The sequence below is a fragment of the Gadus macrocephalus genome, chromosome 17 (genome assembly GCF_031168955.1).
Source record: "Gadus macrocephalus chromosome 17, ASM3116895v1".
Lineage (NCBI taxonomy): Eukaryota > Metazoa > Chordata > Actinopteri > Gadiformes > Gadidae > Gadus > Gadus macrocephalus.
In genome coordinates, this window is record NC_082398.1 from 16,203,199 (window position 1) to 16,230,087 (window position 26,889).

The following is a 26,889-nucleotide window of genomic DNA, read 5'->3' on the forward strand; positions in this document are numbered from 1 at the left end:
CTAATGTCTCTTTCTTCCTTTCATTCCCTCACTTCCTCTGTTTTCTCTCATCTTTGATTGTTTTATCTCTCTTTCCTTATTGCTATCTGTCTTTCTCTTATTTCTATCTCTTTCCTTATTAGGTGAGTGCTGCATGCAACACTCACCTATTGTTCTTCTTAGGTTTTGTTCCTTCTTTCTCCATTATACTTCTCTACAAACTTTGGGAAACTACTCCTTCCACAATTTGTCAGCTAGAGACTCCATTCCAATTTGCAGCGCTCAACTATTGTTCTTCTTAGGTTTTATTCTTTGTTTCTTTCTTTATTATTCTCTACAAACTTTGGGAACCTACTACTTCCATTTGTCACCTAGAGACTTCATTCCAATTTTTCGGACATTGCGGAGCCTAAACAAAGTCAATATTTAACCTAGAAACACAATGTCAACCTTAAATGGTTACATTATTTCTTGTTCGACTGGCACCGAAATGATTAATCAATTTGAAATATTATTGTTATATTTCGGGCGTTTGTGTGTGGGGACCCCTGTTTATATGGCTAGATACTAGGTGCTTGCTACATATCGGTTTACTTCCGTACCCACACAAACACAGGCACACCTCACTTATTCTATTTTATCTCAAATGCATTCAAACTTTATCCCTAACCCCTCACTTAATTTTTTCCAACCATTTGAATTTTTTTGATTTGTGTGCATGTTTACATTGTTTACTTCATTTAGATTTTTGAGCTCTGTTCAAATCTTTACACTTGATTTAAGCCATTCCACATTTTTTAAGGTCATAAACTATTTGACTTTACAGAGATTTACAACCTCACTTTGCACTATAGTACTAAACGCATTTTCTGCAGGAAATGCATTTTCTAGTTTTCTATTTCTCTGCCGTCACAATGTGGTAAGCCGCCAAATCGAATCAAAACGAATCAAGCGCTCCCTTTCTGCAGATCTTTACGACTGCCAGTGGTACGGTAGTAAGAGAGCAGACTCATCGGACCTCGGTGTAAAAGGGTTGAATGGCGGGAACGGGCGGTTTTGATGACGTGTTATGTGCGTGACCTGCCAGCGGGCAGATTTCAACATTTCTGTAGAAGAAACGGAGTAGATTGCATCTCACCCAAATGTACGATTAAAAGCTGTAGATGTAAAGTCTCTCTTCTCTTATCTCTTCAATTTCTCAAGCAACTTTGCTCTGCGTTTAAAGAGCGGTATAAATGTGCACGGCTAGCAAAGGACAACTTGAATGATTTCACAAGTGAGTGTTAGTCTAACGAAAGAGAGATATCTCAATCTTTTGAAGAAATAGTTCCTCAACCAAGCTACCCTGATTTAAAACATTCAAAAAAGCAATTTGACCGCGATGTTGGGTAGACATGTTAATCTCTTGGATCCATAAAATGTATTGGAATTGAATGGCTGAATTGAAGTATTTGCTTTGCCGTGTGTGTCGTTTGGTTAAGCTTCTGTAAAGTAAGCTTCAGCGGCAGCCAGCCTAGTCAGTGACATTGTTCCTGAACAGTCAGGGTAAAGCACGTGAAAGTCAATAAAACCATCTCAACCACTGAATCCAGGACACACAAGCGTATAGTATTCTATACTGGGCCTCGTCTGTTTCATCCTCTGTGGGTTCCTTTTCTCCCTCTCTCACTCCCTGTCTCTCTTTCCCTCCCTCATCCAGGTCTTCCTTATCCCTCTCCCAGGCTGTGGAGGTGGTGGTTACAGTCTGTGATGAGAGCTACTGGTTCATCTAACTTGTGATATCCAACTCTGTCCCTCCCTCCTCTCTTGCTGTGTCCCTCACGGTCTCTCCCTCTCACTTTCACTTCCTCCATCTGTCTATATCTCTTTCTCTCCTCCTCATTTTGTCTCTCTCTCTCTCTCTCTCTCTCTCTCTCTCTCTCTCTGTCTCTGTCTCTGTCTCTCTCTCTCGTGCGCATGCGTGAGCGTTTGTGGAGATTGTGGTGTCGGAGCGCGACTGTTTTCTCTAAAGGTTTGGTTTTTACATACTTTTTCACTTTTATTTTTGTATTATTGTCACACGTTTGAGCACTGTTTCGAGGTTTTTAAAAATTTGGCGGCAGCCAGCGGTAAGCTGGTTGTTGGTTGTGCAAAAAAAATTAACACGGGTTTGAGAAATCTCTCGCGCCGGCATGGCGTTAAGGTGCCGGTCGGCGTGGAGTTTTCGGTGGAGGAATGTGGGTTAGCGGCTGGTGAGGTGGTGGGCTGTGATAGTATTAAGGCATTGTCCAGAATGAATGGCGCTGTAGTTATGTTTCTAGACGCCATAGATAAAGTTAACACTCTTGTCGAACGTGGCATCGTTTTGAGAAACACGCAAACTGCAGTTTTTCCGCTTAAAGGGGACTTATTATACCACCAGGTGTGAGTGTGATTAGCCTTACAAGCCGTTTCGAAAATCGGCTTAATATGACATCACTAGTGGGTGTGTCCACCTAGATCTGTGCTGGATAGATGAGCAATGTTTACTTCAGTCCACTGGGTAGGCTGGTTGACTGATCTATCCAGCACAGATCTAGGTGGACACACCCACTAGTGATGTCATATTAGGCCGATTTTCGAAACGCTTGTAAGGCTAATCACACTCACACCTGGTGGTATAATAAGTCCCCTTTAATAATCCCTCAAAAAGAGTTGTTCTGTCTAATTTGCCTCCCTTTATAAGCGATGACGCTTTGGAAAGGGAATTGTCCCGTCATGGGCAGCTTGTGTCGGCTATAAAGATGATGTCTTCGGGTTGTAAATCGCCTAAACTGAAACACGCAGTGTCATTCAGGAGATACGTGTCCTTAAGGCAGGAAGTGATGAATTGAATTTGGCTTTGAGGTTTAAAATTGATGGTTTTGATTACACGATTTATGCGACTACAGAAGCAATGAAATGCTTCGGATGTGGTCAGGCAGGTCACGCTGTGCGCAGCTGCCCGGATAAAGTGACTGCGCCGTTGCCAGGGCCGGCCGTGCCAGTGGAGCCGGTGGAGCCGGCGGGACCGGTGGAGCCGCTTCTGCCGCTTCTGCCTGAAGCGGCGAGCGGTAGCGGGATGTTAGTGGTCGTTGGAGGTCTGGGGACGGAGCATCAGGCTGAGGTGGCGGAGACCGATAACAGCAGTGCACCTATTCGTTTTGAAATCGTGAATATTTCAAACAGTGTTGATCCAAAGTCAGACGAGCAAATTCAGTCTCAAAGCATTGCGGAAACAAGTCTTGTGGACATGACGGGGGATTCGTTTAATGAGGATCAAATAATGGTACAGGAGGATGGTACGCTTCTTAAAGTTCCACCCACCAAGAGAAAGCAAAAAAAAGATAAAGGGAAAGCTACTCCTGGGCCTTCAAAAAAACTGACAATTGAAGATGAAACAACATCAGATAGTGAGAGGGATTTCTCAGACTCGTCTCTTCCAGAAAGACTAGTACCAGTCTAGATCAAGTAAGAACGTTTTTGGAAAGAACTAAAGGCAAAAGAGACGTTGTGGTTGAAGATTATTTTCCTAATCGTTTGCTGTTAATTGGGACTGTGCGGAAACTAATTAGACAGAAGGGCGGTGATGGTCTTGTAGAGACAGAGGTATATAGGCTGAGGAAACTGGTGCGAAAGCTGCAAAAAAATTATGAAGATGAATGGCCAAACAGTAAATAACAACCTGTTGAGTGGATCTAGGCTTACACTATTGATACGTTGCCTCTTGTTTTCAAAAATTTTCATAAACATGAGTAGTTTTAGGATTGCGTCTTTAAATGTAAATGGGGCAAGGGACGTTAAGAAAAGGAATTTGCTGTATGAAGTCCTGAAAACAAAACAAATTGCCATTGCTTTTACCCAAGAAACACACAGCAGCAAGGACATTGAGGTTGAATGGCAGAGAGAATGGGGTGGGCAGGTGGTTTTTAGCCATTTGAGTTCAGTATCTGGGGGAGTTGCAATACTTTTTTCGAGTTCATTTTTACCAATTTCTTTTGATTATGAAGAAGTTGTTAGGGGTCGGCTCCTAAAAGTCACTGCAAAATATGAAAAAAACACGAGTGTTTTTAAATATTTACTCACCAGTTTTGAAAAGGAATAGACTAGTGTTTTTAGATAAATTATCAAGCACTTTAGAAGGCTGCAACTCAACCGATTTTTTAATAGTCTGCAGTGATTTTAACTGCTCCATTAGTGATTTGGACAGGAATCACATTGAACCACATCTGCAGTCAAGGATAATTTTAAAGCGTATAGTTGAAAGCTATGATCTGGAGGATGTGTGGCGTTCTAAACACAGTACTGAAAGAGAATATTCCTGGTCCCACTGCAGAGATAAGGTTTTATCACTAGCGAGGCTTGACCGTTTTTATTGTTATGGACATCACATCCCGTTTTTTAAATCATGTTTTATGTCACCAGTAGGTTTTTCAGATCATTTTATGGTAATTGGCACTGTTTTTATTAGTGGGGTCAAACCTAAGAGCGCTTACTGGCATTTTAATACAGATTTATTAAATGATGGGCATTTTAGTCAATGTTTTATTTATCTATGGAGCACCTGGAAGTTGGAGAAGGCGAAATATAGCTCTCTTCAACAATGGTGGGATATTGGCAAGATACAAATACAACAATTTTGTAATCAGTACACTTTTAACGTCACTAGAGACACCCTCAGATCAATCAAAGATCTAGAGGTTGGTATTGTGGAACTCCAGACTATATACGGATCCACAGGAGATCGAGGTCAGATGCATGCACTTAAAGCTAAAAAAGCCAAGTTGGCGGATCTGTTGGGGATCAAAGCAGAGGGAGCTTTGATCCGGTCTAGGTTCCAGAATATTGCGGAGATGGATGCTCCCTCAAGATTCTTTTTTAATTTAGAGAAAAAGAATGGACAGAGCCGTCTCATCCACTGTCTTAGATCTGCTGATGGATGCGAACTCACAGAATCATCTGATATTAGGAGAAGAGCTGCAGAGTTCTTCTCTAAATTATACACCTGTGAATACAGCGACAACCCAGACGGTCTAACCCTTTTTCTCAGTAACCTACCCCAGATATCTGAGCAAAAAAGAGCTGAAATGGGACAACCTATTTCAATGCAGGAGCTAACGTTTGCACTAGAGGGCATGAAAAAGGGCAGAGCACGCAAGGCTTTTTGGTCCTTTCTAGGGGAAGATCTTCTGGCTGTTTTAAATGACAGTATGGAGAAAGGTTGTCTTCCTCTTAGTTGCAGGAGAGCTGTACTCACTCTTCTACCTAAAAAAGGTGACCTCTGTGAGGTTAAAAACTGGAGGTCAGTAAGTTTACTGTGTACTGATTACAAGATTATCTCGAAAGCATTGGCAAATCGTCTGAGGGACATGATGGATCAGGTTGTTCATGTTGACCAGTCCTATTGCGTCCCTGGCAGATCGATTAGAGATAACATTGTGTTAATTCGAGACTATTTGGACATCTCCAACTCATTGGATCTCCAGCTTGGTTTTATTTCTTTGGACCGGGTGGAGCACCAATACCTCTGGAAAGTGTTGGAGGCTTTTGGTTTCTCCCCTGGTTTCATTGCTATGATCAGGGTGCTCTATAGTGGGGTTGAAAGTGTACTGAAAGTCAACGGTGGGTTAAGTGCTCCTTTTAGCATTGGCAGGGGTATTCGACAGGGTTGTAGTGTCTCGGGTATGCTTTACTCAATTGCAATCGAACCCTTACTGTGTAGACTTAGGAAAGAGATGAGAGGGGTCACGGTAGTTGATGGTATTGCTCCATTTCTTCTCTCTGCATACGCAGATGATGTTATTGTAGCTATTAGGGAGGATAGTGATGTCCAAGCATTGACCCATATTGTGGAGCTTTATGGGAAAATCCTCAAAAGTGAATTGGGCTAAGAGTACTGCATTAATTGTAGGAAAAGGGCAAAGAGAAAGACCAAAACTACCTGAAGGGCTTTTATGGGGCACAAATGGCATCAAGTACTTAGGAGTTCATTTGGGGGATGAGTCAATGGCCATAAAGAACTGGGAAGGAGTGGTGGAAAGAATGCAAGGCACTTTTAAGAAATGGAGATGGCTCTTACCTCGTATGTCATTTAGGGGGCGCACCATTATTGCTAACAATCTTGTGGCACCTGTATTATGGCATCGACTTAGCGTTTTAGACCCCCCAGCTGGTCTTTAAGCAAGGATTCAGGGCATTATTCTAGATTTCTTTTGGGATAAGTTGCACTGGATACCACAAGATGTTTTATATTTAGCTAAAGAAGAGGGAGGGCAGGGTTTAGTCCACCTTGAAAGTAGGAAGGGAGCTTTTAGAATAGAGTTTTTAAAAAGTCTTCTTTATGGGCCACCAGCCTAACCATGGAGGCCAGTTGCAGAATTGATTTTAGGTCGAGTTGGGAATTTGAACTTTGGTAGGGAATTTTGCTTTCTTGACTCATCTTTCTTTAATCTTAAATGTTTGCCACTTTTCTATGTGAGTGTTTTTAAAATGTGGAATATGATTGATAAAACTGCTTTGGACTCTAATCCATCACTTCACTGGCTTCTAAGGGAGCCAATTCTAAAAGGAGCACGGTTGGAGATTCCCTGGCAACCTGGATCTCTAATTAGATGTGGTGCGGTGACAGTGAAAACCTTTGTACAACTGACTGCAGGGAATATAGCTGACACAATGGCACTGGCTGCCAAATTGGAGATCCACTCACTTCGCATCACGGAGCAACTTCTTGCAAGCCTAAGGAATACGGTATCAGAAGAGGAACATAACCTACTGAAAGACTGGAGTAATGGACTGAAGATACCAGATCAGACTGACCCTTTTCCGCGGTTGGCTGTTAAGGCCAAACTAACAGTCTCTGAGGAGGTGGGGAGTAAGGAGTGGATGGCACTGGACTGTATTAAGGGGAAAACTCTGTAAAGCTGTGAACAAAGGGAAGCTAAAGACTAGAAAGGATACGCCCTGGAGAGAACATTTCAGGGTCAAAGGAGAGACAAAACCTGCCTGGGGCATGTTGTACAAGCCACCGTTGGCTAAAAACATTGGTGATCTTCATTGGCGGGTACTACATGGGATAATTGCAGTGAATGTAGCTTTAAAAAAAAAGAAAAAAGAAACAACCATTGTAAATTAAGAAATGTAACAATAAAGTAATTTTCAAAAATCTAAAAAAAATCTCTTTCTTTCTTTCTTTCTTTCTTTCTTTCTTTCTTTCTTTCTTTCTTTCTTTCTTTCTTTCTTTCTTTCTTTCTTTCTTTCTTTCTTTCTTTCTTTCTTTCTTTCTTTCTTTCTTTCTTTCTTTCTTTCTTTCTTTCTTTCTTTCTTTCTTTCTTTCTTTCTTTCTTTCTTTCTTTCTTTCTTTCTTTCTTTCTTTCTTTCTTTCTTTCTTTCTTTCTTTCTTTCTTTCTTTCTTTCTTTCTTTCTTTCTTTCTTTCTTTCTTTCTTTCTTTCTTTCTTTCTTTCTTTCTTTCTTTCTTTCTTTCTTTCTTTCTTTCTTTCTTTCTTTCTTTCTTTCTTTCTTTCTTTCTTTCTTTCTTTCTTTCTTTCTTTCTTTCTTTCTTTCTTTCTTTCTTTCTTTCTTTCTTTCTTTCTTTCTTTCTTTCTTTCTTTCTTTCTTTCTTTCTTTCTTTCTTTCTTTCTTTCTTTCTTTCTTTCTTTCTTTCTTTCTTTCTTTCTTTCTTTCTTTCTTTCTTTCCCAGGTCGTGTGCGGACCAGGAGGCAGAGCTCAGGCAGTACCGGAGGCTCCAGCAGCACGGTGCTGGTGGACAGCAGGGGGCGCAGTCGGGCCAAAGTGGTCTCCCAGTCCCAGCGTGAGTGAAACACACACAAACAGACAGACATTACACACTTAGAAATCTATCTAACACGCACACGGAAATAACACACATAGAAAACCCACATAGACACCTTCGCACAGATACGTATGTACACCATACATAATTTGGCGTAATTTACCAAGAGTAACATACCATGTCGGTCACGAGGGTTGAATTATTGTTTTCTAATGCATACAAACACGAAAGACAAGCAGAGCTGACAGTGATGTTAATCCCGTTCAAACAGGCGACCTCTGTGATCTTCCTGTCTACTTAAAGGGACAGGGCTACATTAGATACATTCAATGTAACTGCACATTATGCGTTCTGCTCCATCTTCATGTCACCTCTGCTTCAATATGCTCTCTGTGATGAGGTCATACTAAACTCAAATGCGCTGACCTGTGCCCCTCTCCTCTCTGTGTATGACTCTAATGCATCGGGACTAACTTGCTTGCATGTGTGTCCATGTTTGCATAGACCACCAAAGTGTTAAAAAGTATATATATTTTCAATTCTGAGGTATCATTCCTTATTTCCCTTTCAGGAAGATTTGCTGTTTAACCATAATTCTGTGCTTTTGTAACTGTACTTTGTGTTGGTAATTGGTAAAATTATTTTATTACCATTTTAGATGGCATCTAACTGTCACATAGTGTCACACTTGGTGGTCTATACTGTAGGATACTCTGGTGAGATCTGAGTGATGGCCGGGGTGCATGCTGGGTAATAGACACAGCACTTTCTTGTCTCAAGTTGACCGTTGTTGATTTTCACCTCTCCCGGTGCTCGCTTTCAACACTCAGGATCCAGATCAGCCAATCCCATCAGTGGTAAGGCCCAGCTTCATCCAATCACATGTCATGCATAAGCCAGCACTTGCTCCCTAAACCCCGCCTTCAAAAAGAGCTTTGCATGTCGTCTTTTTTTGTTTTCTGTCCTTTTAATATTCACATTTATCCCTGCATGAGCTTTGGTTCCCTATTACCTCCACTCACAACTTTAGAAATATACTTTTTTTTTTATACTGTACCTATATTTAGCCACTGTTTTCTCTGACTGAATTTAGAACGGTGTTGCAAACACCAAAACATTTGTATGCCAAATAGCGTCCAGAACCCAACCACTGACACGCTGACAGGCAAACACATACACAACACACACACACACACACACACACACACAGGCAAACACATACACAACACACACACACACACACACACACACACCCACACACACACACACACACACACACACACACACACACACACACACACACACACACATTATCCATGTGTAGCCTTGGTCCAGGCAGGGTCTTTATTCGCTCCCTGTTTCTAAACATACCACACTTTATGTTTGGTTTTTGGTTTAGTTTTGCTTATTCACAGATGAAATTCCACCTCCTTTCGTATTTTGTTTACTGCCTTTCCATTGTAGATCTTCTGTGCCGTTTGCCCTCTTCAGTGGGCTGGAAGGGCTCTATGTTTAACAGCTTATAGCAGGGAATCAGACTCAACCTAACACACCAGCCTAACTGGGTCACCATCTAATGGAGCGCCTTGGTTGTTTGTGTGTGTGTGTGTGTGTGTGTGTGTGTGTGTGTGTGTGTGTGTGTGTGTGTGTGTGTGTGTGTGTGTGTGTGTGTGTGTGTGTGTGTGTGTGAGTGAATATATGTATGTGTTTTCTCCTGTTTGTTTATATCAACGTGTATATGTTTGTGTGTGTGTATTGTACTGTGTGTGTGTGTGTGTGTGTGTGTGTGTGTGTGTGTGTGTGTGTGTGTGTGTGTGTGTGTGTGTGTGTGTGTATTTTCCTGTGTGTGTCTCCAGCGGGCAGTCGCTCCAGCTCCCCGGGGAAGCTGCTGGGCCACAGCAGCTATGGGCGGCCGCCCCGGACCAGCGTCTCCAGCGCTGCAACACCAACCGGCCAGCGCAGCCGCATCCCCCGCAGCCACGGCTGCAGTCGCGAGCCCAGCCCCAACCGCATGGGCCTCGGTAGGTCACAGGTCAAAGGTCACATGTTTAAGGTCTTACTTAAAGGGATCCTTCACCCATTTAGAACCAGCGTTCTATCATTATAAAATCGCTATTGTAATATAAATAAATATATAAATAAATATCAGTCTAAACCAGTCTCCCCTTGGCCCATTTTTTCTCATCTAATTTTCTCCCGAAATGACGTCAAATGACGCGTTTGACATCATTTCGGGAGAAACCTCTTGTCCCGCTAGAAGGGCCGGGGACTACAACACACTTTTGGTGGCAAATTTTTCCACCAATAAGGAATGAGAGGGGGCGGGAGCTCGCGTACTGAGGGGGAATGAGGGGGACGGGAGACCGACAGGTGGGCGGGGCAGCGAGCGCAATGCACTGTGGTAGTTGGAGGGTTTCTTACTTTGAGCCAGAGAGACAATGAAAACTCTCTTTCTGCCTTTTTTCAGGCTAGGATGAACCGATTTCAATTTTTTTTTCACATTTATAATACATTGAATTATTTAATTCATAAAAACTTCATATTCCCACCGGTGAAGTATCTCTTTAACGGACTGGCAAAATAACATGCTTATGTTGTTGTATGTATGTTCAGTAAACAAGTCCTGCTAATCAACTTGCTAAGCCACATGCTGAAGGTCGTGTTTGAGGGTCAAGCTTACAGTGATGTTCAAGATAATAGACACGGAGAGCAGTAGGTTGCTAATGAAAATGTATATTTCATGCATTTTATCAGAATTTTCATAGACGGGCAGGAAAGAAGCCTGGTTTTGCTTGTAGATTAGATTTGATGATATTCCTCATGTGCTGTTCTTATTTGAGTAAACCGTGTCAGGCGCTGCTGACACAGTTTTGTGACAGCGATGATGCAAAGAGGAACTATCAACCTGTGTTAACTTTATTTCCTGAAAGAGATAAACTCCAGTACCTTGGTAGTATGTAGTATGTGAGTTAATCTAAAAAATGTTGCCAGACACACACACACACATTCCTCTACTGGTTTGCCCTGTTAAGACAAATATATGACGAATGAGTGATTTTAACTTTATGCATTTTATCATTAGTATAAGAAATTTGTATGTCTGTAAAATGTATAATATTTTAATATGATAATTGTAGATTTTTATAGAGAGATGGTCGACATTGAAATTCCTACTCCATGGCAACATCCCATCTTCCATAGCAGAACAAAAAATCCTGTAAAACCTTGCCATGGAAGCAAAATCATAGCAGCGTAGGACTACTACTGTCGCCTCCTCAATCTCCTCTTCTTCCTGGGATAGGTTGATCGGCTAGGGGTCAATCTTCAGTGGCCAATTATTTCCCCATTTTTGCAACTGTTTAATTTGGAAAATCTCTCAGTGGTGCATTTGGAAGTGCCATTGGCTTCTCCTGGATTGGGATAACATGTTTATTTTGTTTATTGAGATGCTTTTGCTTGGTTGCCAGTAACAGATTATTTACAAGATTTGCCCGTTTAGTCTGCTTTTATTTGGATCAATTGTTGAAAATACTCAACAGGGAGGGTGGGCCTAGTCCTTTTAAATTATGTTCATTCTTAGAAAGAAAGGAATCATCACAGTTATGGATTCACATGTGTGCATTAACCCTTGTATGTTCAACCCGCTGAGAAATTGGTCTCCTCCTAACCAGCAGTATTGTTCACCACCGTCACCCTACACTCTCTCTTTCTCTCGTTCTCCTCCTTGTGAGTGTGTCACCCTGGATCGCCCCTCTCTCTCCCCTCCACGACCCCTGGCCTCCCCTTCTTTGAGGCCTGTTAACCCTGACACCTTGTCCTACCCCGTGGTCCTGACAGCCAGGCTGTGTGGTAAAGCTCTTGTTCCTGCTGCTTCCCCCTATCATACGCTAGCCCGGAGCCGCATCCCCCGTCCCAGCATGTCACAGGGCTGCAGCCGCGACACCAGTCGTGAGAGTAGCCGGGACACCAGCCCTGCACGGGGCTTCACGTCTCTGGGTGAGTACTGACCAGAACGGCCTCCAACCCCCCGGTATGGAGCCCAGAGGCTGTCCAAAAAGAGAAGAGAATAATCCACACTGAACCAAACAGCTGCATGTGACTTTCTGTCTTTCTGTGTTTGATACAACTGCATGCCTCTGTTGTATGTTTCTGTGACGGATGTGTTCCTTGGTGACCATGAGATATTATTTTGTCTCATCTATGGTCCAATGATCCTGTTCTCGACCTTTGCTGTTTCTCTTGTCTGTCAGTCATGCCAATCATTCTCTCTCTCTTTCTCCTGTCTCTGCATGGACTAATTTATAAATATCATAGAGTGGAGGTTTGCCGTTGTGTTTGTAGATTACATTAAGATGTCATGTGCATTGAATGCCTCAAACCACCTTGTGGTAGGTTGTGAGTGGCACTTCAGAAAGAAAGAACATGTATTATCTGTATGTATTATTGAACTAGCAGAGGAAGTGATGTCACAGTTGGAAATCCAGGTGGCTACGATATCAAGGAATCTATGGCATTTATTTTCTCTTTAGCATATCCAGCTTCAAATGTCCATAGTCAACCCCACGTTAATACATAGTTCTACACATTGATTTGGATGTGAAAAGCTTGGTTCTGAAATCTGTAACTTGTAACAGTGCCTGTAATTTGTATTAATGCCTGTAAAGGTACTTGTTACGGTATCTCTACCTTATAACCGGACATGTAACTTATAACCATGTATGTAACATTACCTGTAACAGAAATAGTAGCTTTTAACAGTACATTTAACGTGTGACTGTGGATAGACTGTAATAGATATTGTCACAGTACCTGTACCTTTTAACAGTATCTGCAATTTATAACATCAGTTGTAACACGACCTGTAACAGCACTTGTATCACCATCTGTGACTTGTAACAGTCCCTGTAATAGTACTTGTAATAGTACTTTTAACAGCACCTTTAATTGTCACAATGTTACCTGTATCAGTACCTTTAACTTGTACCTATCCCTGTTGCAGCCCCTGTGCTGCTGTCTATCACTTTTAACCCCCCCTCCCTTCCGGGTGAACCCTCTCCCCTACAGCCTCCCGACATCAGTCTCGCTCCACCAGTGCTTTGTCCACAGCAGACCCCCACAGCCAGTCAGGTGACCTGCATGCCCCTAAGTATCCCCACCCCTCCGCCACTTCACCCCTCCTCCTAGTCTCATTCACCCCGTCCCTCCCTGTGATAAGCTCAGTGGATCCGTAGATTTGATGAGCCACCTGCATGCACCCAAGCACGAGTCTGTGACCAAATAGAAAACTATGATTCACTTTCTTTGGATGTATATTTTATTTCATATTTTTCATATATTTGCCTTTAAAAGAGACATGTGATGTTGCTTTTTGAGTTTTTTATTTATATTTGTATTTTTCTTTTGTATGTATATATATATAAATGTATATATACGTTTTTCTATAGAAGTATATGTATATAATTCTTTATGTATATATTTTTTATATTGTTTAGCTGTTAAGAGAACTGTACCTGACTTGTGTTGTTGGTGAACTAATGTGATCTTTGTTGGTGTTGCTTGTGGTCGTTGTCTGTGTCGTTTGGTTAACTTTTATTTAATTCCCCACGAGTCAGCCTCCCACATTAGTAACGAGGAATGGGTTATTCTCTGTATTTATGTTCTTCAAATTCATACTTTGGCTCAGGCCTCTTTATTTATCATTGGGACTTATTTGATATTGCTATGAATGCTTCCTTTAAGGTTGTTTTGTTCATTTGAACCCCTAAAATCGTCATCTTCCATGCGCCCTCTTAATGGTTTCTTCTTCTCTGGTGGATGGGTTCACTTGTCCCTCTCTGACCTCCAAGCAATCCAGGTTCTTCATTTTGGGGTCTAACTTTCCTTTCTAAATGTTTATATTTTATTTTATTTTTACATTCCTGTGTATTCAGTGCTTGGAAACATGGATTTTCTCCTACTCCATGACCCTATGCAACTGGATTGAAGAGTTTGCTTAACAAAGGATCCCTTAAAATGCATTTTTTGACACGAGTATGCATTGTTGACAAGATAAGAAGGTACTATCCCATACATAATCCCAGACGGGATATACAGGAAAGTATACGATTTAATAGGAGATATAAATAACAAAAAAATAGTAAAACTACAAAAAGATATACAGAAAACATGTCTCACATACACGTAGTATGAGTGGTAGAATATTATGTGGTCACACTTTTTAAACACCACCCTCTATGCGCCAGATCGCTATGGCCTGCTCCACCAGGCTAGAATCTCTGCGTCGGTCAACGCCATGAGGGTCCTGAACACCGGCACCGAGGTGGAGGCAGCCGTGGCAGACGCTCTGGTAGGTCAACTTGAGGCTCCCATGATGTACTGATCTGTGATGATGTAATTGGAATTCACCTAACAAGGTAACTGGTGACAAACAACTGGAGGATGTTGAGTTTCTATTCAGACATTGTTTGATTCACTATAGTCACAAGTCATTATAGCTTTGAAATGAATGATTGAATTTAGATCGTGTTTTTGAATCCTTTGCCAATATAACATGTTAGGAGTCTACATGTTGATCTGCATTTGTATTTGTTCACAATTTTTTTTAACAAATGGCGTATTCCACCCATAGACCTGCTATAGATTCCTTGAAACTGATATCTTAAACAACCTTCTCCTGTTTAAACTGTTCAATCCTTACCTTTTAAAACCTCTCCCCCCCCCCCCCCCCCACCCTCCTTTTTCTGTCTCCCCTTGGATGTTCAGCTATTAGGAGACTCCAGGAACAAGGTAGTTGTCCAGTTCTCTCTCCGCCACATACTCAAACATGCTAGCATCTCCACTCAGTTCACCGACTGGCAGCTTCCCAACTTTTCGTTTCGTCACCCACCTCCAAATTTTTCTTTTCACTTTAGTTTTCCATTAGGTCCATCCCAATCCCTGCTTTTCAAACCAGTGTGTTTTGTGATTCTGATAATTTTGTATCACACATTGTGATGTTTTTTCTGTGAATTGTTTAAATTCAGCCATATCACACCATTTATAATCAAGACACATGCATACTATTGTTAAGTATTTATTTGCTTTAATTGCAGCTGTGCATTTTAAAACATTGTTGTAATCAAACTCTGAGCTCTGTAATCGTGGAACAAATCCTAGGCCGATCTCTAACCTTGTGATCAAACCTTGGTTAATCTCTACAATTGAGTAGTTTTGTCATAAACAAACTTATTCTAATATCTATCATTGTGTAGTTTTGTCATCATCAATCCTTGGCTTATCTCTACCATTGATTAGTTATGTTGTGATCAAACCTAGTCTTATCTCTACCATTGTGTAGTTTTGTCATAATCAAACCTAGTCTAATCTCTACCATTGTGTCGTTTTTTGTCAATTTATTTATTTATTTATGTAGCACAATCAACCCTATGCAACCCTACCCTGTTTTGTTGTGATAGTACCTAGGTCAAATTCCTACCTCTAAGTTTATCGCAATGGAACTTGCACTATACTGTACCGCAGTGGTTCTTTGACTTTAGTACCACTAAATTATCAATAAGATCTTTCACGGTCCACCTCATGCAAAAAATTATAAATACGCAAATACACACGCAGTCAAAATATGTATATGTATATCATAAAGAAATAATAACAAGAAACTATATTTACTGAACAATATTTATGTCATTATTCACAATTATCTATATTGCTTTTAAAATCATTGTAAATGTATCCGTGTCATTAATTACGTCACATGTAACCTTGCAGTACCCTCGCATTTCCACCATTGTCTAGTTTTGACGTAATTACGTACGACTAACCCTTGCCCCTCGCCCCTCCCCACAGCGGAAGCCAATGAGACGGCGGTACGAGTCGCCGGGTATGTACTCGGACGACGACGCCAACAGCGACGCGTCCAGCGCCTGCTCGGAGCGCTCGTATGGCTCCCGCAACGGCAGTATTCCCCACTACCTGCGTCAGACGGAGGACGTGGCGGAGGTCCTCAACCACTGCGCCAGCTCCAACTGGTCCGAGAGGAAGGAGGGCCTGCTGGGCCTGCAGAACCTGCTCAAGAGCCAGAGAATACTGAGGTGGGGTTGCCTGTGATGGGATACACTGATCTGGTGCTGCTGGTTCTGCTGTGATTGAACCGACAGCACCTAACTAATGAAACTTAATGTATTTATTTCTTTAATACCCCATTCTCCATGTCTGGCTTCAGTGATGACCAAACATAAGAGAGCGATTTTGTTGGCGATACTGGACCGTAGTTAGAGGAGAATCCAAAAGAAATGTAAATAACCGTCACCTAACGTTGTTTTGCCACATCTTGCATGAAAACCTCTGTGGCAGATCCACACGTAACAGTCAGTACGTTTACATACACAGCTTAATCAGATTAAGGCCAGTTCGATTATGCTCCTCAATCGGACAACTGCAATCGTCCGAGTATACATGGCGGTGAAAAAATCGATTCATTGGCCGAAACATTTCTTTCCCCGGTACGATAGTGGCGCTGTGCCCATTTCAACTAGTGGTAATAGAGCCACCGGTTGACCTCTTTACGTCACTAGCAACAACAAACTCAGGCGGCCGCAGCATTCGAGAAAGATGTTTTCAGTAGACAGCTGTCACTTCGGGTCCATGTCATTTCTCCAACGCTAAATTGTTCCTACCTCTCGGTCGTATGCAGACTCCTCCGGCGGCGGAGCAGCGGGAGGAAAAATTGACCCAAAGTGAACTGACAGCTGTCCCACATACGGCAACGATTCCTTTCTCCTCTATGTCGCGTTTCAATATGGACTTCAGAGAGTCAAAGCCAAAGTTCCTTGACCCCAATTCCTTCTCCACCATGGCCGAGATAACCCTCACTACGAGTATTTACTTGTTGCTGAAGTACCAGAGAGTCGGAGAACCTGACGTAGTCTATACGATTGATAATATCAGATAATATCCCGTCAGTTCGGCCGCGGCGCAATGAATGAATAAAGATCGTAAAAAAACATTTATTTGGACAGATGTTCCCGAAGTTACTACTTTACAACCTCGTTGATGACCAACATTTAGAAACGCATGTACTTTTATTTCAGCCTTGGGTGAAATCGAAATGTTACACCTTTCCTGCTGTCGGCTCCCAGACCCTAGTCGAGGAGCACAGGAAAGACGTTCCCTCCAGGGCCCTCCAGGGCCAATGCTATTTCTCTCTTTCCCCTCATCTGAGAAAACCCTGATTGCAACACGCATATCGGAATGTCTGGCGGAAGTCAGCACCTGGACAACTGCCCATCACCTGAGGCTTAACCTCAACAAAACCGAGCTCCTCCTAATCCCAGGGAAAGACTGCCCACACATGGATTTACTGGTCACCGTCGAGGACATCACGGTATCTCCCTCTCCAACTGCCAGAAACCTCGGGGTGGTACTGGACAATCAATTATCCTGCATTGCAAACATCACTGCAGTTGCCCGATCCTGCAGATTTGCACTTTACAACATCCGCAGAATCCGGCCCTTCCTCACAAGGGAAGCAGCTCAGCTTCTAGTCCAATCACTGGTCATCTCCCGCCTCGACTACTGCAACTCACTCCTGGCTGGACTTCCTGCCTCTGTGATTAAACCTTTGCAGCGCATCCAGAATGCGGCAGCGCGCCTCGTGTTCAACCTACCGAAGTTCTCCCATGTGACCCTCCTCTTCCGGGACCTCCACTGGCTCCCTGTAGTAGCTCGCATCAAATTTAAGACGATGGTACTGGCATACAAGGCAGTCGATGGAACTGCCCCTGCCTACCTCCAAGCATTGCTAAAGCCACACACCCCAGCTCGATCCCTCCGCTCAACTACCTCAGCTGGACGTCTGGAACCGCCATCGCTAAGAGCTAGCAAAGGCCGTTCAGCAAAGTCACAACTTTTCTCGGTTTTGGGACCTCAGTGGTGGAACGAGTTCCCTGCCACTCTCAGGACCGCAGAGTCGCTCACTATCTTCGGAAAAAGACTCAAGACTCACCTGTTCAGAGTCCACCTCGACTCTGCATAGCCACCTTCCCACTTCTGACCACCATTGTACACTGTATTGTATTGTATTGTATTGTATTGTATTGTATTGTAGTACTTAACTGTGTAGCAACTGCAGTAGCTGCTATCATGGCTGTAACACAGGGAATTGATTGACCTAGCGATTGTGGTACTTGCACTTGGTTCTATGAACATCCTTTCTGTACCGACAGCGATATATTGATGCACTTCTTATTACAAATGTACTTATTGTAAGTCGCTTCGGATAAAAGCGTCTGCTAAATGCCCTAAATGTAAATGTTCTCTCGGGGGTAACACACTTCACTTTGACCGGCAGTGGGTCTGCTTATAGGTCGGAATGAAGCGGCCAACGATTATTGACAGGCTGGGTACATTATTCGTAGTTCCACTAACTTAACAGTACACGTCGTTTGCACAGAAACAACCGGACTCGTTCATTCACTAAACTGACACGCGCAACCGCTCGCTCTCCTCGCTCGTCCACTCACTCGCTGAAGTCACTTACACACACACAGACTGCCATTCTCCAGCACACACATACGCTACTCTCGTAACAGAAGCATAGTTTGTACTGAATGCATGTTGATGATGATACACCTCTTATAGGGGGTAACTACATTTGCACGACACCGGCTTCCTCCATCGTCTTCGCCACCTTTTTAAATAAATTGCCGTCTCTCGTTTTATCATGGCCCCCGGGAAAAGTCTCATTCATGTGCAGAACGCAAAATTCGAATCCATGCGATCCGACCCGATACATGCACACTTAATTTGACTAACAATCGAATAATCTAGGTGTCTTAATTCAACTATGAGTAACTCGATGCAAGTCGATTATAGTGTGACTAAGGTGTATACACGCATCTTAATAATCCACTCATAGTTGGACTAACCCAATAATTCGATTTTCTTGAAGGTCATGTAAACGCACTGAATGTCTCATGAAAATCCTTTCATGATTAATTAATAAACAATGACCTAAAAAACAGAGTAACTGTCCGTCCACACCAGAAGCGAATTGAGCGACCAAATCGCCGGAAGTCATTCACTTTCTATGGGCAAGAGCGACCAAAGCGACCAAAGCGACCAACGCTACCAGCGGCCAAAGTTGAGCGACCAGAGCGTCAAAAAGAAGTTGAAAACTTTTTAACTTTATGCAAATGACTATTATTCGCTTCAGCGACCAAACACTGACAGCCAATCGGAATGTAGACGCTCTTCGCTTGCGTGGATCCCAGGGAACATCGGCAGGCACTTTGGTTCCTACCTACCTTTATTCACTCACTGAACAAAATGTCGGCTGAAGTATTAATCGCGGCTGTAACTGGGCACCCGGTGTTGTACGAACCCACCCTTTTTCAGTTCAGAGATCGAAACGCCATAGTGGTTTGGATATCAAGTGATGATAAGCGGGAGAATTTATAGGCTACATCTAGAACGTTCGTATTTAAGCGGGAATCATTATAATTTGCTCTACATGCCACCAATCTAACCAACCAATCGCGTGTAGCATGCTTTAAACAAAACCGTCACATAAACAAACTAATCGACAAGACGAGGGATAAATGACAAGGGATATATCTCTTGTCTTTTATCCCTCTATTCCCCACTATTCACGGAGCCTGAGGTGAATAATTTTTAATTAAATAGTCTAGATAGATAGATAGTCAAGTCTTTATTAATACCAAACGACACAAATCGTCGGGAATCCATTTAGGTGGTTCGTTCCACACAGGACAGTAGCCTACAAGACCACACAGAACAAGTCTGACTGGACATACACACAATACATCACATTAAAACTAGACACGCGTTGATAGATAGATAGACAGAAAGACCTAGATAGATAGATATGTTCCATTATTTGCCTTGCGGAGCCAACCAGTCCTGTGCACGTATGCAAATTAGCCATATGCGCTAACGTCTATTTGTTTTGAATGCGACGAATGAGTGCAGATCATGATTTGCAGATCCAGATCAGTGAAACATATTTCAACTACTACAGCACGCAGGGTTTTTTGTTCTCGGTTGTAATTAGCCTACATTTTAGGATTTTTATATTGGGGGGAATCACTGTCCTACTTGTTGTTGAAGCACTTTATCGAACAAGCAAAACCGTCTCGGCAATATGGCCAAGGTGTATGGGAGAGTTCAATATTTGATATGGCTGTCTGTAGGGCCTACTAAACGCATACGGCTCCTTTAAATGCGTCTGCATAATTGAATTGTACGTCATGAGCGACTTGAGCGACCAAAGCGAACAGAAAAATTTGCAGTTCGTCTTCCCGCACTGGGAGCGTCTTTATTGCAAAGCGTAACAAAACAAAACAGAGACTTCAAACTAAAATAGAAAGTAATGTCCAGGAGAGTCCTCGCGTTCGGCGATCCACGACATGCGATCTCTGGTACGGAAGGCGTTGGACCTCTCTCTCTCTGCTCCCCGGTTCCCCTACTAACCACAAAGCAGGCACATAAATACAAACACTCCCTGATTGGCCTGAGTGCTGACACCTGCTCGCACTCAGGTCCAACCCCCCCAGCCAATCCGGTGCGCTCCCAACATGCCCATACTCCCATGGGCATACTCCCATACTCCCATACTTTAACGTCCGGTTAAACCTCTCACACAAGCCGTCTGTGGCTGGGTGATAGACGCTTGTGTGGATGGCCTTGACCTTTAACAACCCGTAAAGTTCCCTAATCGTGCATGACATGAAATTGGTGCCCTGGTCAGTGAGAATCTCTTTCGGGATTCCCACCCGCGATATGACATGAAACAACGCCTGCGCAACACTCTTCGCGGAGATGTTGCGCAACGGAATTGCTTCCGGGTATCTGGTTGCGTAGTCGATCAGGACCAACACAAATCGACAGCCGTGTCAGGAACGTTCTAATGGCCCGATAATGTCCATGGCAACGCTGTCAAAAGGGGCTTCCACCAGGGGAAGGGGCCGTAAGGGAGCCCTGGGGACGGCCGGGGGATTCACCAACTGGCACTCGGGGCAGGATGCGCACCACCTGCGCACCTCCGCCCGAATCCCCAGCCAATAGAACTGGGCCATTATCCGGTTAAGTCTTTTATCGTACCCCAAATGGCCCGCCATTGGGTTATAATGCGCCGCCTGGAAAACCATTTCCCGGCGGCTCCTGGGTACCAGCAACTGGGTAATAACCTCCTCACTCTGGCTGTCACGACTCACCCGATAAAGCCTATCCCTAACCACCATAAAGTGTGGGTAAGTCAGCGCTGCGTCTGGCCGGACCGTACTCCCATCGATAACCATCACCTGGTCGTAGGCTGAGCTCAGTGTGGCGTCCCGAGACTGCTCGAGGGGGAAATCCTCCACCTGTGGGAACCTCGGCGCTGGGACCTCGGGTTGGGGATCCCCCGCCTCCCCCGATCCCTGAGCAGCGTCGGCCGCCCCCGCCTCGGCGCAGAACACAGCACACGACTTGCATGTCCCTACCGGTCGTGCCCGCACCCCCATAGTCCCCCTAACAGCCTGTGGAAACCCAGCCCAATCCAACCCAAGAATCAAGGGATGCGTGATGCTCGAACTTACCGCCGCCTTAACACTAGGTTCAGAGGCTGCACGGAGGCCACAGTTCGTCTTCCCGCACTGGGGCGTCTTTATTGCAAAGCGTAACAAAACAAAACAGAGACTTCAAACTAAAATAGAAAGTAATGTCCAGGAGAGTCCTCGCTTTTGCGATCCACGACATGCGATCTCTGGTACGGAACGCGTTGGACCTCTCTCTCTCTGCTCCCCGGTTCCCCTACTAACCACAAAGCAGGCACATAAATACAAACATTCCCTGATTGGCCTGAGTGCTGACACCTGCTCGCACTCAGGTCCAACCCCCCCAGCCAATCCGGTGCGCTCCCAACCTGCCCATACTCCCCCTGCAGGCCAGACGTCACATGTCCCCCCATACTAACATTCAATTGTTTCTGGGCTTACAAATTTGCGGCGGCAATTGTGATTTGCCGTCACGATGTACAAGATTAGTTGGGCATGACTTAAGTATATTTATACATTATATAAAAAAATTTAACCCAAGATTTGCAAGAGGGATTTATCATAAACATCAATCCCGATGCCCCAGTGCAGTGACGGGGACACTGTGCTGTGGAAGGCGCCGTCCTTCGGAGGAGATGTAAAAAACCGAGGTCCTGACTCACTGTGGTCATAAAACATCCAAGGGCATCGCAAAGAGTAGGGGTTCTCCCGGTGTCCTGGCCCTACTAGGCTCATTCAATCTGGCCCCCTAATCATACTGCTGTATAATTGGCTGACTCATTAATCCCCTCACTCTCCACCTCATGCTGGTGTGTGGTGAGCGTTCTGGCACATATTGGCTGCTGTGCATCACCCAAGTGGGTGCTACACACTGGTGGTGCTTAGTGAGGTCCCACCTTCACTGTAAAGCGTCCTTGAGTGTCTAGAAAAGCACTATATAAATTCAATCCATTATTATTATTATGAGTTTTAATGTTTTGTTTGTTACCATGTTTTCTGCAGCCGCGTAGAACTGAAGAGGCTTTGTGAAATCTTCACCAGGATGTTTGCCGATCCCCATAGCAAGGTATGATCTTGAGCCAATGCTATTTTCCAGCAACACACATACGCATCTTCTTCAGTGTTTTAGGTTAGCAATCATAACAATAAGCATGTGTTTTCAATATCATGATGCACCTGTCGCATAACAACCATGCAGTGACTTGAAACTAAATGTGTCTCTCTCTCTTGATCGTTGCCTGTTGCCTGCCATGGTGTGGATTTAACCACAGAGGGTAAGTGTGCGTGTGTATGTGTGTGTGTGTGTGTGTGTGTGTGTGTGTGTGTGTGTGTAGATTCCACCCAAAAAGGCCCTTTTATTTACCATGAAGCACATTCACAAATAAATACAGAATAGCTCCTCCTGCTTGTATGTAAGCCGGCAGCAATGTATGACGATTCCCCCCTCCCCCCAGGTTTTCAGCATGTTCCTGGAGACGCTTGTGGACTTTGTGACGGTGCACCGGGACGACCTGCAGGACTGGCTCTTTGTCCTGCTTACCCAGCTGCTGAAGAAGATGGGTGCGGACCTGCTGGGCTCTGTGCAGGCCAAAGTCCAGAAGGCCCTGGACATCACACGGTGAGGACCACTGCGACGCTGAGACAGTCAGCAATCTTTTAATCATTTTGGTTTTGTTATCTATTTATTATTATTTTGTTAATTATTAGTGTAATTTATTAGTGTAAATTAATGTTTCTTTTTTTTTTCTTTTTTTTTTAATAACCAGTTCTCAAGATTCTCATTACCTTAAGAGAATAGGAAGTATTATTTTTGGATTATTATTAATATTGGGAATAGGGCTGGCGAAAATGTAAAATATTCATGACTGACCACCGAGCCTCATTAACCGGTTGAAACCGGTTAACTGGTCAGATTAAAATGTGCTATTTGAAATAACAGCCATTTCGAGCCGCGCCAACCGCCTGCTATTTCGTAACTCTGCTTATCCCTCTCCCGTTCTGCCTCCGACTCACACACTGGCTCTGAGGCAGTGGCTCTAAGCGCCACACGACCTGTGTTTGAATTGAAACACGAGGCATGCTTACTGCAAGTTGACCGTGTGTAGAGAGCGGGCTCGAACGCCCACAATGAGCAGCGTTAGGAGTTCATTTGAAACATTGCCGCGGCTCATTAAAGAAAATGACAGCTCCGAAGAGAAGCCGCTTGTTTAGTTGGGAGGAGACGGAAAAATTTAGTATGAGGCATAGTTTTTTTCACTTCACACAAAAAGATCTTGGAATGAGATGGCTAACTGTAGTCTTATAGCGTTTAGTCTACTTAGTCTACTCTATTTCCTCAAGGTTAATTTGAATAACTGTTCATGGCACTACTCCTGGAACTATCACCTTATCGTGGTGGATAGGTTTTCGTGTCCCTGTGAACCTGAGGGCTGTGTTGTCTGGAGCCTTCCTACCCGGAGGAAGCCTGGGGCCCGCGCCTGGAGCGGCCCAGACGGAGGGCTCTTCAGCGAGCACCTGGTGGCCGGGTTTGCCATGGAGCCCGGTCTGGCCCCCCCCCGAAAATGCGTTGTGGCAACACCCCCCCGCTGTCCTGTGGGCCCACCACCTGCAGGACGACCCGCTGGGGCGTGGTGCTCTGCCAAATGGGTGGCAGTGAAGGTCAGGGGTCTCAGCGGACCAGACCCGAGCGGCAGAAACTGGCTCAGGGGATGTGGAATGTCACCTCACTGTGGGGAAAGGAGCTTTAGCTTGTGAGAGAGACGGAGCGCTACCAATTAGATGTGGTGGGGCAAACCTCTACGCACAATCTCAGCTCTGGTACCGTACTCCTGGATAGGGGTTGGACTCTCTTCACCGAAGTTGCTGCCTCACAGGGCGCCTCACGGGCTGGGCAGGTGTGGGGATACTCATAAATCCCCGGCCGCGGTGTTGGAGTTTACCCCGATGGACGAGAGGGACGCCTCCCTATGCCTAAGGGTGGTGGGGGGGAAAATGCAGACTGTAAGGGCTTCACCGACGCCGTGTCCTGACACCTGCTGCCCGGCCTCTTCTTATCTGAGGCCGGGACAGGGAGGAGGTCTGTGTGTCAAAGAAGCACTGCTGTGTGCACCGAACTGCCATTCTGTGCAAATGCACCGAACGTCAGTTCAGAGCACTCTGCTTTCTTGGAGACCCTGAATGGAGTCCTGTATGGGCTCCAGTAGGGAACTCCTCAGTTCTGCTGGGAGACTTCAACTCCCACGTGGGCAACAATGACGACACCTGCAAAGCTGCAAACTTGTCGCTTTTCGGCGACAGTCATTCACGTGAATCGTGTAGAACCGGAGAGTTTTGTTTTGTTTTGGGGGGGGGGGGGGGGGTCCAGAATTGCGAAAAATTATTGGATCCTTCTTATAATTGACATTTCTCTGGGCCAATCGGAATCTCAGCACTTGCTTCAGAATCTTTCTTATAATTGACATGTCTCTGGGTCAATCGGAATCTTGAAGCACACAGCGCCAACTGAGCTCGACATTGGTTGAGACGGTCGCCTGGCTACCGCGCATGCGCATCTGCATCGGCATGCGCATGCTTGCGGCCAAACAACGCAAGAGAGCTTGTGAAACACTCGTCCAGAGGGGTGTTCCACGAACGGAGGTTTAGCAAACACTGAGTCAACGCTGAACTCTAGGTTGATTTACCCTATGCCGACTAACCCAGAGTTTTCGGTTCCACAGCAGCGGTTATGCATTAGTTCAATCAACCTGGGGTTGGTTAACACAGGGTTGTGCGCGTCCACGCCAAACCTAAAAAGACGTGATGTATGGATCATGGAAACCCTGATCGAAATGGCGAAACGGGAAGCTTATTTCAATGAAATGGAACTTCAGGTTCTCCTTGAGAGCTATGATGAGGAGGAGGACATTATCACAAGAAAAGGGAACGCTAAAGACTCTGCAACCCGGAGAACCAAAGCCTGGCAGCGGATCGCTGACCGCGTAAATGCGTTAGTTACACGTCAAAAGCATGATCCTTAATATTTGAGCCATGAATATATAAATATCCCAGTTAAGCACTCTTAAAGATCCTACCACATAACCCCTTTCTTCTAAAAAAAATATGTGCTCCGATGGCTTCCAAGCGGTCAGCGGATCAAGTATAAAAAATGAAGTATAAAAAACATACAAACTGGTAAGCTTTTCCCACCATCGTATTGGTATAAATTTATATAAGCCATTTTTTTAAGCCAATCGTGAAAAGGCAGACAGTCGGCAGACTGGATCTGGCCCTCAAATTGTCTTGACCCCGGTGGAGGATCTGTTAATGAACATAAATTCAGGGCGCCCTGGCATGGAGGGGGTACCTGGAGGTACCCACCTCCTCAGAGATTCAGGGGCCATACCCCACTGGTTGAATGTAGTTTTTTTTGTGTTTTCTTGTATTTTAGATTTTTTTTGCCTTCGAAGTAACACATGCAAACCATGTGCTTGCCACAGCGCATACTATTCCAAATGTTTTTTTTCCGGTAACTGGGTAGAAAACCTAAAAGTGACAATTCATCAACTTCACAGATCAAGATGGATTAGTGCATGTAACAACTCAACAACATCAACTATTCTCCAGTGGATGCAAGTCCGTTAGGACTATTTTATACACAATATATACATATATATTGTAAGTGCTTCTCGGCATAGTACTCAGACAATATTGCTCTTTGTATGATAGGAGGCCGATACAAATCTTGGATGGGTCATCTGAAAGGACTGAGATGTGCTCAGCATCTCCAACATTATAGCCTAGATAAAAGTACCATTTGCAAAAAACGGAGGGCTACGCAAATAGCCTGGAGTGAACTGAGGCCAGGTCCTCGATTGGTAGTGTTGGCTATGTAAGGCTTTTTAAATATATTAAAGATTTGCACGAGAATCTATAGGCCTATCTCTCCACTCCAGCAAAAAGTCATTTGATATGCCAAGATGTCGAGCCGTGGTCTTATCAATCGCTCCCGGTGGATTGCACGTATAATTTGCGCTCCGATATCAGCAGTTCTCTCATCAAGAGGGCATGCCATTGTGAACACATGAAATCTGCGGTGAACGCGGGTTTAAATACCCAAAACCGGGTTATGTTTCAAACTTAACCTGCGCAAAACCTGCTCCGACCAGGTTTGATTCAGAGCATATGTTTCTATAGCAACTAACATACCGTGATCCTTTTGGAATGGAAAACCTAGGGTTACAGCAAACCCTGGGTTAACTTACCCGGTTATGCGATAAAACCGGCTTTGTGGAACACCCCACAGGCTAAGAGACAAAAAAAAAAATTGTGACAGTTGTAAATAAAATATTTTTTATAAGCCTCAAGGATGTTTTGACATTGATTTTTGATAAAGTATGCTGAGTTTTGTTAAGTCACGCTCAGACTAGTGTCATTTGTACATTACAATCAAAAAAAATCCCCCCGTGACACTGTCACCTTTTTTCCTCTGAGGAGTTTGCAGGTCTGCACCTGGAGAGGCTTGGTGGGGAGGAACGGCCTCCCTGATCTAAACCAGAGTGGTCATCTGTTGTAAAGACCTCTGTGCGAGATAGAAC

General features: G+C 44.2%; 1 protein-coding gene across 1 annotated transcript in view; it reads left to right on the plus strand.

The window, feature by feature from the left end:
• Positions 1-26,889, plus strand: part of clasp1a (cytoplasmic linker associated protein 1a) — a 219,670-nt gene that overhangs the window by 135,424 nt on the left and 57,357 nt on the right. Inside the window, exons 20-29 of the mRNA XM_060076665.1 lie at positions 7,674-7,784; positions 9,623-9,787; positions 11,658-11,762; positions 12,831-12,893; positions 14,009-14,112; positions 14,529-14,552; positions 15,609-15,853; positions 22,319-22,382; positions 22,588-22,590; positions 22,771-22,934. Of these exons, the coding sequence (XP_059932648.1) occupies positions 7,674-7,784; positions 9,623-9,787; positions 11,658-11,762; positions 12,831-12,893; positions 14,009-14,112; positions 14,529-14,552; positions 15,609-15,853; positions 22,319-22,382; positions 22,588-22,590; positions 22,771-22,934 (1,048 nt within the window). The remainder of the gene's footprint in view (positions 1-7,673; positions 7,785-9,622; positions 9,788-11,657; positions 11,763-12,830; positions 12,894-14,008; positions 14,113-14,528; positions 14,553-15,608; positions 15,854-22,318; positions 22,383-22,587; positions 22,591-22,770; positions 22,935-26,889) is intronic.